This window comes from Echinops telfairi, unplaced genomic scaffold (assembly GCF_000313985.2).
Source record: "Echinops telfairi isolate 266 unplaced genomic scaffold, ASM31398v2 ScPeMD7_5868;HRSCAF=6743_1, whole genome shotgun sequence".
Lineage (NCBI taxonomy): Eukaryota > Metazoa > Chordata > Mammalia > Afrosoricida > Tenrecidae > Echinops > Echinops telfairi.
In genome coordinates this window covers 12,004,835-12,016,626 of record NW_022109768.1, presented here as the reverse complement: position 1 = coordinate 12,016,626, position 11,792 = coordinate 12,004,835, and the positions used below count along the sequence as shown (strand labels likewise).

General features: G+C 46.9%; 1 protein-coding gene across 1 annotated transcript in view; it reads right to left on the bottom strand.

Annotated features, from left to right (window-relative positions):
* The window catches only part of SLC10A7 (solute carrier family 10 member 7), a 212,921-nt gene extending 204,004 nt beyond the window's left edge, over positions 1-8,917 (bottom strand). Inside the window, exon 1 of the mRNA XM_030887206.2 lies at positions 8,650-8,917. Within this exon, the coding sequence (XP_030743066.1) occupies positions 8,650-8,749 (100 nt within the window). The 5' untranslated portion in view covers positions 8,750-8,917. The remainder of the gene's footprint in view (positions 1-8,649) is intronic.
* Between the last annotated feature and the right edge of the window lie 2,875 nt (positions 8,918-11,792).

The window sequence follows — 11,792 nt, the reverse complement described above, 5'->3', positions numbered from 1 at the left end:
CTTTAAACTACAGCCTTTTAGTTAGCCATTGAGTATATTAACCATTAGCACAACCTTCACTTCTTAGTGGGTTACGCACTGGGCTGCTAACTGCCAGGTCAGTAGTTCAAACTCACCAGTGACTCCATGAAAGAAAGATGAGGCTGTCTGCTCTTGTAACAATGTACATCCGTGGAAACCCACGGAAACAGGCAATTCTACACTGTCCTACGAGATCCCTATGGGTCAGAATTGGCTCGTTGGTGGTGAGTTTAGTTGACTTTTTGAATCCTTGTATCAGTGATTACATAAGGAACATTTACTTCCACAAATCCTCTAAATTACAAGAGAACCGATGGAAGAAATACTTGTCTCTCCCACAGATATTATTTTATTCCATCTTGGAGATACGACATGTATTCGGTTCTGCCAAGCTGTGCACTCAGCACTTATAAGGCAGAACTTACTTAAAGTGAGTCAATACACAAAAAGTTCATAATAATACACTGTTATGACTACAATCATCATTAAGTGTGGCCGGCATTCAGGATAGTGGATAGGGGTGGGGGTGCAGGTAAGTGTGGTCCTTGCGTTCCAGGGATCCACTCTGGAGTCATACAGAGAAGGCGGCGGACATGTTAACTGAGTACAATAGGGACAACACTAAAATTTAAAGTGTCCTTGGTCACTTGTAGGAGCTCTGGGCCAGTAGCGGCGATTTGTTGGGCTGCAATCCCCAAGGTCACCCCCAGCCACTGCATGGGGGAAAGACAGGGCTTGTGACTCCCGTAAAGAGTTACAGTCTCAGAAACCCACAGGGGCAGTTCTCCCTTGTCCAATAGGGTCACCAGGAGCCAGAATTGACTGGGTAACAGTGAGCTGGGTGGGTTGGTTCGTCACTGGTACACAGTTAGTTGGAAAACCTAATGTGATGCCGGGGTGAGGTGAGGCTGTGTTCCAGCTGGACTCCCGTGGCTTCAGCAGGAGTGATTCTGCCCCCATTTGAAGTTTGGAAAAGCACGTTGGTTGTCTCAACGAAGGGTCATAGGGGCAGGAGGTGGTCTGAACGTGCTACTGACATCTAGTGGGAAGAGACCAGGGGTATGACTAAACACCCTAGAATATACCAAACAATTCCCCCAAAGAGCAAAGAAGCATCGGGTCAGAAATGTTAATAGTGCCAAGCTTCAGAACTGAAATCTGAGCGTGTCTCTACTCTACACTGACGTGTGTCCCTCAAAAAGGCAGGCTAAAATCTGAACTCCCAGACCTCAGAGTATGACTGACTGTGTCTGCAAATGGGGTCTCTGAGGTGGTTATCAGTTAGGGCCTAACACCAACTGGCTGGCTTCCTTATAACCAAGAGAGGCAGGCACATGCACAGGAAAGGACTCCAGGCAAGCGCCCACTGTGCGCCAAAACACCGCTTGGGGCACCCAGAAGTTGGGAGAAACAAACTAAAGATCTTCCCCAGATCCTTCCAAGAAAGCGTGACCCTGAATTCCGCCTTGTAGTCTCCGGTGCGGCACTATGGCAAAACCTATTTCTGTTCCTGGAAGCCCCTCAGTGGTGCTTTGCTGTGACAGCCTTAGGTAACGCCATTCATAAAGGAGCCCTCCTGGTGCAGTGGTTTTGCGCTGGGTGGCTAACTGCCAGGTCAGCAATGTGAGGACAGCGGGGGGCTTTCTACCCCCATAATGAGCTAGTCTCAGAAACTCACAAGGGCGTTCTCCCCTGACCTATACATAGGGTGACTGTGCATGGGCATCTCTGGGATGGCAGGGAGTTTTGCTTTTTGGTTTGGGTAGTGTGATCAGCACACAGCAGCTCACCAGAAGATCAGAAGTTTGAACCCACCAGTGGCTTCCTGGGAGAAAGCACCTGGCAATCCATCCCGGTCCTCCTAGGCGCCCCACTGACCCTGGTGGGTGAGCGGTGAACTGCTACCCACAAGTCAGCAGTTCAACCCACCAGCGCCTGCTCACCCGAGAGATGAAGCCATCTGTCCCCCTCATAGTTTACAGCCTCGGAAACCCTAAATAGGACCACTCTGATTTGGAATAGACTTGCTGGCAGTGGGTTTGGGTTGGGTTCGGTTATAAGGTCCCTGTGAGTCAGAATGGGCTGGACAGCACAAAACAACAGCAAAAAATCCAATAACCCTACTGTCATCGAGTTGATTCTAACTCCTGGTAACCCTGTAAGAAAGGGAAGAACTTCCCCTGTCAGTTTCTGAGACTCTAACTTTTTATGGAAGTAGAACGCCTCATCTTTCTCCCAAGGAGCAGCTGGTGATTTTGAACTGCCAGCCTTGCAGCTAGCAGCCCAACACGTAACCACTATGCCACCAGGGTTCCTTCCCAACAGGGAAGTAGCTCTATAGCTGCCATCCAGTAGCCTCCTTCACAAAAGGGCACAACATGGCTCCTTTGTGGCCTGCAGCTCTCTACCACACCTGCTAAAATCCCACTGCCATCAAGTCAGTTCAGACTCATAATGACCCTAGGAAGTTGCCGCGACTATACAAGGGTATGGGAGCAGGCAGTCTCATCACTTTTGTCTTGCTGAGCAGTTGATGAGTTGGCACTTCCCGCCTTGCATTTAGCAGCCCTAAGCTGATCGCACAATCACCACCAGGGCTTCCGCAGATGCTGTTCGATAAATGGATAGAAGAGCAAGCTCATTCTTTCCATATCCATTGCTTGTGCACCTATGACTTAGACATTTGCGTAAGAGATAAAGTGAGGGAGCAAAGATTCTACTCAAACACTGCAATATACTCTTTTATAAACCTAGCACTTACAGAGATCGGGGGTCTTGGTGGTTTAGTGGTTACGTGTTGGGCTGCTAACTAAAAGGTTGGCAGTTCAAAACCACCAGCCGCTCATCTTGGAGAAAGATGGGGCTTTCTACTCAAGCAAAGAGTTACAGTCTCCGTTCTACCCTATCCTTTTGAGTCACTAGGAGTCACATCGACTCAGTGGCAGTGAGTTTGTTTTGGGGGGTGTTACAGAAATCATCTGGCAGAGATCCAAAGAAAGGGCGCATAATCAGAACATCATCAGACGAGTGCAAACGGTGGGCAGTAAAACGGTTGAAAGCAATATTTTCTAAAGAAGTATATTCTATTTCTGAGTGAATGTGCCTCCACAACTCACGCTTGGGAGCAATGCTTTCCTCAGCAACGGAAGGTGATGACTCAGAAACAGACGGTAACATCAAGGGGACAGAGTTGCTTTAGAAGCAGATTCCTCAAATGAATGTAATATACCCTGGGGTTCTTTGGTTTGGTTGTGGGGGCTGTTTTTTAAAATTATTATTTAATATCATTTTTATTGTTTTCCTCCAATCCCCTATGTCTTAAGAGGCAGTGTGCTTGTCAACAGTAAGCCCAACGTAGTGCTTCCAGAAATCCTATATAATAAGATTTAGAGAGCAGTCAGAGTTAAGGACATGTTCAAAATAATCTCCCCAGCAAGCACACGGCTTTTACTTAGATGGCAAATTTCTTTAAGGAAGCTAAACTTCGTTGGCTAACAATGCACTTTTTAAAAAAGTAACTTTTCTATGCTTCATACACATAAGTAGATGAACATGGTAACGGTAGACTGATGGAATCATTCATTCGCTGAGACTTTGACTCTTTTAAACTCTAGCGTCATGGTAGTCTTTTGAATTAGACACACACCTAAATAACTGATCCATGAAAAGGAGAGGTGAAGTAGTCCAGGGGAACCTACAATGCGCCTGCAAAGGATAAAAAACAAACTAACCTCACTGTCATCAAGTAGATGCCGATCTCAGTGACGCTATTGGGCACGGTAATGCTGCCCCAATGAGTTTCCAAGACTGGGACTCTTTATAGGTATAGTAAACCCTGTCTTTCCCCCCAAAGAGCTACCGGTGGTTTGAACTGCTGACCTTGTGTTTAGCAGCCCAAGGAGTAACCACTATGCCACCAGGAGAAGTTGATTTTGATTTGGAGGCACATAAGGTTTCTTTACAGAGCCCTGGGGGATGCTGTGGGATAAGCACTGGGCTACTGAATGAAAGATCAGTGGCTCAAATCCACCAGAAGTTCCTCAGGAGAAAGATGAGGCTGTCTTCGCCCATAAAGATTTACTGTCTCACTATGTATCAGAATAGATTCGATGACAGCACGTTAAAGCTTTTTTTTTTTTTTATAATTACATATTGGTTTTTTTTGTTTTGTTTTTTATTAAACATTTTATTAGGGGCTCATACAATGTTATCGCAATCCATACACACATCAATTGTGTAAAGCGCATTTGTACATCATTCTCAAAACATTTTCTCTCCACTTAAACCCCCGACATTAGGTCCTCATTTTTCCCCTCCCTCCCCGCTCCCCCCTCCCTCATGAGCCCTTGATAGTTTATAAATTGGTATTTTGTCATATCTTGCCCTGTCCGACATCTCCCTTCACCCACTTTTCGGTTGTCTGTCCCCCAGGGAGGAGGTCACATATAGTTCCTTGTAATCAGTTCCCTCTTTGCTACCCATTCTCCCTTTACCCTCCCTGTTTCGCCACTCACACCACTGGTCCTGTAGGGCTCATCCACCCTGGATTCCCTGTATTTTCAGTTCCTATGTGTACCAGTGTACATCCTCTGGTCTAGCCAGACTTGCAAGGTCGAATTCGAGTCATGGTAGTGGGAGCGGGGAGGAAACATTTAGGAATTAGAGGAAAGTTGTATTTCTCATCGTTGTTACATCGCACCCTGACTGGCTCATCTCCTCCCCGAGACCCCTCTGCAAGGGGATCTCCAGTGGCCTACTAATGGGCTTTGGATCTCCACTCCGCAGACATGATCAACTCCAAGCGAACAGATTTCCCAAGCTGGAAATACAAAACCAGAACTAGCTGGGGGGACGGTGGTGTGGGGGGCAGGACGGCAATACAACCTTCAAGCCAATTCCAGCTCATAACAACCCTCTATGGAGCAGAACTGCTCCTGCAGGCTCCCAAGGTGGTAAATCTTCATGGAAGCAGATTGCCTCGTCTCTCTCCTGCTGAGCAGCTTGTATAAAGCCCTGGTAAATATTGGCAGAGTTGAGAGTTGAAACCAAGATATAAAAATTGTATTTACTTCTCACAAAAAGATAAAGACTACATCCTCCAAGTCACATATGCACAGAGGGGGAAAAAATCAGATCTTAAAATGGCTATAAAGCTCGAAGTGGAAAAAAATGTTTTAACTGAGAATATTTTTCTTGAAACAAAATATATTATCAGTGGATATACAATGGGAGGGCATAATCGAAAGAAAAATGGTGTAAGAACAGTGATTTGTGAGCTCATTGAAAGGCCATGCTTTTCAAAGTGGGGGGGATGTTTTAAAATGTTTAAAATGCAAGGACCTGTCAGCATTTCAAAGGAGCCCTGGTGGCATGGGGGGGTTACGCACTAGGCTGCTCACTACAAGGTTAACAGTTTGAACACACCAACCAGAAAGACGGAGCTTTCTGCTCCCGTAAAGAGTTACAGTCTCAGAAACCCACAGGGACAGCTCTACCTGGTCCTGCCGTGTCGCTATGAGTCGGTACTCACTGGATGGGCATAAGCATTTCACAAAACTAACTTATCACAAAGTAAATTTCACTTCTAAAGCTACTCTAAGATATTCATATACTTACATTTATAACATCGTTCTAAATGTTTTTATAATGGAAAAATTAAGGGTTTTTTTCTGTTGTGTTGTTTTTAGGACCAATGTCTTATTCATTTTTAGGAGCAATTTCTTACTGATGGCAATCCCTGAAGTTAAGATACAAATAGAAATTAGAAAGCTACTCTGGACTTCTAAAGAAGCAAGCCTTCTTTCAGAGAATGAATAGCTGAGCTCCACTCTGGCAAATGACCTTCTTACCCCTACCTACTGTGGCTGTTTACTTTGAACCATCTTCTATATATTAAAAAATGAAGTACAGCTGAGTGAAAAGAAAAGTGAGCCAAATGTTTTATTATCTAGACTAAGATCAGCCATCCGTTTGGTTTGTTTGGGGATTAGTATCTATTTTTTCTTCCCCTTTGGAAAACTACCCAACTTCTCAAACTTTTAAGATTGAATATCTATATATACTAACCCCATCAGATGGTTGTAAAGAGTTTTTTTTATATGAAATTAGATAAGTATGACACTTGAAGTATAAAGGTCTTCAACTTTAAAAAGAAATTTGTATAGTCCTCAAGTATTAATTCACCAGGAATGATGAAGTGAACATCTTAACAGTGAATAAATTAAAAACCACCTTCCTCCCATATACAGCCCATAAATAGAACCTTTTTACTAAGAATTACAAGCACAAGAGGTTCTTCAGGTCACCCTAAACAGATGAAAATGTTCCTCTTGTGCCTGAATTTTGTTGTCTAAACTAGTTTTGGATGTAGTATCTCAGTTTATTCAATCTGTAGGCTAACCAAACAATCCAAGGAGCCGGGCTACATGAAAAACACCGTCAGGATTAAAGGAAGACTCATCCACAACCTGCTATATGCAGATGATACAACCTTGCTTGTTGAAAGCAAAGAGGACTTGAATCACTTTACTAATGAAGAGCAAAGACTTCAGTATGGATTACACTTCAACATAAAATTGGACCAAACTCCCTACCATCTTATCAATGCCGATTCACAGCAACCCTATCGGACAGAGTGGAACTACCTGTGCCTGTGAGGGTCAGAGGCTGGAACTCGTGCTGGGAGAGGAAAGCCAGGCTTTCTTCCGTGAAGCGGCTGGTAGTTTTTAGCGTGTTGTGATCACCTCAACATATAGAAAACAAAAATCCTCACAACTGGACCAGTGGGCAACATCATGATGGAGAAAAAAATGGAAGTTGTCCAGGATTTCACTTTGACCCCACAATCAATGCCTAAGGAAACAGTTGTCAAGAAATCAAACCAGCTATGCCAAAGAAAAAAATCTATGTATATTTTCAGTGGTAGAAGCAAACAAAGATCCTATAGGACAGAATAGGAATGCTCCATAGGTATCCAAGGTTATAAATCTTGAAGGAAACAGACAGCTTCATCGTTCTTCCCCAGAGCACCTTTCTCCCTCACAGTGACAGGCTGCAGGGTTCCCACCACTGCCCTCCTGGTTAGGAGCCAATAACTTAACCCCTTCATCTCCTGGGCTCCTCCAAAACAAAATCCAAACGCACTGTCAATGCAGACTCTCAACGATCCCACAGGAAGAGTAGAATTGCCCCTCTGAGTTTCCAAGACTGTAACTCTACTGGTAGGAAGCTTCCTCTTCCTTCCAGGAAAGAGGTTGGTGGTGTGGAACTCCTGATCTTGCAGTTAGCAGGCCAGCCTGTAAGCACCACACCAGTAGGGCTCCTCTGAGAGAGAAGCCCCAAGGAATAAAAGCTTTACTTCCAATTACACACTCAATACATTTTGTGCTCAATTAAACATAGGGCACAAATTGATCAAAAGGCAAACAATACAAAAAGCTTTCATCTCTGCAATTGCTGTGCAAGTCATTTTTTTAAGCTTTCCTAGAACTTATTTCTCAAGGGGAAGAATACAAGCAGGGGAAAGAGGGCCCCACTGCTTCCTGAGGGTGGTTCCTTTCATTCATTTCCAATCAGGTTTTAGCAACTGAGTGAAAATACGAAAAACAATCATAAAATGATGTTTTTGTGTGCAGTACGAATAACTTCAAATCCCCCTGCCATAACATTTTGTCTGTTCATGTCAGTCCTTCTTCCCCATGTGCTGATTTAATAATGTATTCAACCTATTAATATATTTAACTGCCAAAACTGCCAAAAGGCTAATGAAGAAATCAAGTAAGGGGAAAAGAGAGGGTCATAAAAACAACAACTAATAATATTTTCAGTATGCTATGAAAGGATCGTTTCCATTCATGTCACCCCCACATTACAAAGACTCCCTCTATTCAGAGATCTCAGAATGTTTTAGCACGCCTACCTTTCCTTGCCAAAACACACACTACACAAGCTCTAACACAGGCCGTATCTGTTAGACTGCTAGGGTAGCACACGGAAGTAGTGTCCTGTAATGAAATGTGCAACGTGTCAGTCAGTCGGCTTGGGAGTTTCTGGAGCGGCAGCAACGCAGCAAACCATCCTCACCAGCACGTGGGCCACAAAAAACCTGAACTTGGTGATGGTGATGTTAATGGTGGTAGTGGTGGTGGTGGCGATGATGTGATGGTCATTATAACATTTTTCTTCGCCCCCCCCACCCCCACTTTTTTTTTTAATGTGGGTGGGTGGGAAAGTCATAATACACTAGGTAAGGCCTCCCGACAGGGGGGCAGGAGACAGGGGGCAGGGGATAGATAAGGCATTCCTAGCAACTTAGAGTCCCCTGGAATAGGATGTTACTTTGAAGGCGAAGGGAGTAACTTTCATTCTCTTAAGCCTCACTCGTAGACGCTGATCGGCATTGACTGTTCTCGGAAAAGGCATCGACTGTGCGCTCAAAATATTTTGCCCCTTTTCTAAATACAAGTGCCTGCTGGAGTTAACCAATTTAAAAACCAGCGAAAGGGCCAAAGGGAGACCCTGGGCTGGTCTGCGACCCCCAAAGGGAGAGCCGGTTTCCTCTCTTTCCCAGACTGGCAAATTGGTCCCGAAGTGGGGATGGCGGCGGGGCGCCGGGGCAGCAGCACTTACCCGCGTTCACCCCCACGGCCGGCTCCAGCTTAGCTCCCGCGATGACCACCACTATGCCGACCATGAACCAGTCTTTCCTCAGCCTCTCCAGCAGCCCCATGCTTGTTAGGGTGGGTGGGTGGTGTTTGTTTGTTTGGTTTTTTTCCTTTTCCAACTGCGATCGCTTAATCCCCGGGGCTTCTCCACACTTTCCTCGGCCCCTCCAGACATGCAGCAGAGCGAGTCAATTTGCCGCTCGTGAACTACAGACTCCACGGAGGCTCCGGCGGCTTCGCGGCGGGCTGGGAGTAGTAGTCTCCGGTGACGGGAAAGGCGCGCCGCGCGCCGCCATCACTACCACTAGACTGCTAATAAACGCGCAGAGGCGGGACCCACGGCAGCTCCGGCCGCGGATTCCGAGCAAACGGAGGAGGACGTCGGCAAGTGCGGGCGTGTGCATCAGGGACAGAGATCGCTGGATAGATGTGATGCGTTTGCTGCCGCCAAGGCCGGCGATGCCGCCGGTGAGCATGGCAAGGAAAGTGGCGTAAGGCGGCACGGGCTCTCCTTTCAGGCACACCGGCCCGCGCGTCCACGCCACATCCATGGAGAGCCCCTTGCAGGATTCCTTCGTTGCCCTGAGGAGAAATGGTGTTTGGCTAGAGCGGAGAGGAGGCGAGCAGAAGCAGCACAGAGCGTGGTGGGTCTTTCCTGAAGGCGCGCTTATTCCAGGTATTACGACGCACCCCGCCGCCGGCGTGACGTAGAAGGGGGCGGGGCCTGGAGGAAGAGGCCACTCTCCTTCAGTTCCCGGCTGGTGTCGGACGCGCGGGCGGTCGCCAGGCCTCTGCGTTTCCCGGGCGGCCGGCGGGGCCTGGGAGGCGTCCCCTCCGACGTAAGGCGGAAGGGGCGAAAGGCGAATGCCCGCCGTTCCTCGCCCTCTGCACCCGGGAATGGCGAGCGGGACTCGCCACTTCGGTCGCCAGTGGTGGGCTCTGGGCCTGAGACCCACCACCACCTCCGGCCCTGGGGGTGGGGTGGCCGCACGCGTCCCGCGCCCAGTCGCCTGTCCCCTGTCCCCTGCCCCCTGTCGCCTGTCGGGAGGCGGTGGCAGACACTCCAGGCGCTGCGGCGAGCACTCAGGACTTCACCACCCACCCCGACTCCACATTCCACAGCGCGGGTGGGTGAAGTGGCGGCTTCGCTGCAAGACTGGGTGGCATGGTGCCAACTCCGGCTTGACCCCCAGAAGTGACCCACCGATGCGGCGAGAGGTCATTGAGAAGGGATGAGAGACACACCCCCACCCCCGCCCGCCCAAGGCAGACGCGGTGAAGGGCAGAGTCAGAGCAGGGACTCCTGGCTTTACTGGGTGGAGTATTTTGGTGCCAGATGACATTGACTCCTGAGTGGACGGCTACCTGTAGCCCCTGTGACTGACTCCTGAGTGGACGTCTACCTGTAGCCCCTGTGACTGACTCCTGAGTGGACGTCTACCTGTATCCCCTGTGACTGACTCCTGAGTGGACACGTCTACCTGTAGCCCCTGCCAGGTGCATCAGCACCTCCCTGCTAGGTCCATCTCCACAAGATAAATAAACTGCAAGGGTGCCATTTTGACGTGGCATGGAGTCTGCCCCTGTAATGGTTAACGGTGAAACTGACCTTTGCAAGGGGCATCTGGGATTGTTTAGTGATGCGAGGCTTTGATTCTGACTTGTATTCAAAGCTGGAAAGAGGTTCATTCTGTACAATCTTTTTCTTTTAGCTTTATCCTGAGGAAGTGACCCTTTCCAGCAATGAAACTGGCTTACACAGTTGTACTGCAAACTGTATGTTAGCACTTGAGTGTCCTCTAATGCATTCAGGCTTCATAAAGAAAAGCAAATCTCAAGAGGAAAAGAACCTAATAGGAAAACATGGATGCATTAAGAAATATTTTAGCGGGGGTAAAAAAAAGATGGATGGACATGGGGTGTGATTAAATCTGATGTTAATTACCAAGCAGCCACAAGATAAGTGGAGTTGCATGGAAGGTCGTGTGCAACACAGCTACTTTCTTGTAATTTCCACCAGGTTAAAGATCCATCTCAGTCTTGGAGGGAATGTTTTTCTTTATATTAAGGAATTGTTAAATATGCTTACAGAAATTGGGCTGCTTTATCTTTATGGTTGTTCACAAATTCATATTTACTATAAATTCTTTGATCTATGTAGCACAGTGTCTAACTCGTGGAAAGGATTTTCATTGTTTTTCAGGGTACTTAAAGGCAAAGAATATAGTATACCGTGAATCTTGTTAATGCCTATATTAATTCCCCATGTCTGTCAAAACAAATAGCTACAATTGGATGGCTTGATGAATGAAGTTGTCCAAAAGAAGGGTTGCAGGGAAAGATCTGTCCTTGCCTTGTTCACGTTCTAATAGCTATTGGCATTTCTTGTTTCCTTGGCTTGTGGCCACAACACTTTCTCTGTATGCCCAACTGGAGCTCCATTACTCTGACTGTTGTGTCCATTCTTCACATTGCCTTGTCCTCGCTGCCTGCTTCCCTAGGGATTAGACTCATGGCCCCATTGCATGGAGCTCAGGTGGCAGAGTGGTTACTCATCCTCAAGGTTAGCAATTGGTTACCACCAGCCAGCTCCCCAGAGAAAGACAGGACCTTCTAGTCCGGTAAAAATGTGCAGTCTCAGAAACACACAGGGTGTTCTACCCTGTCCCAAAGGGTCACTATGAGTCGCTGTTGACTCAGTGTCAGTTAGAAAATCTAGTATATTCTCATCATTCTGCTTTTAAAAATCATTTTACTGGGGGCTCTTACAGCTCTTCTAACATTCCATACATCATATGTATCAAACATATTTGTACATATGTTGCCACCATCATTTTCTAAACATTTATTTTCTGTTTGAGCCCTTGGTATCAGCTCCTCTTTTTTCCCTCCCCCCACCCTTGTGACCCCTTGGTAAATTAAATTATTAATGTTTTCATATCTTACATTTCCACTGTGTCCCTTCACCCATGTTTCTGTGGTTCATACCACTGAGGGGGGCGGGGTGTTATAAGTCAATCATTGAAATCAGTTCCCCCTTCCTCCCCGCACCTTCCCCCTACCTCCCTGGTACTCTCCTCTCATTTCTGTTCCTGGGGAGTTTACCTG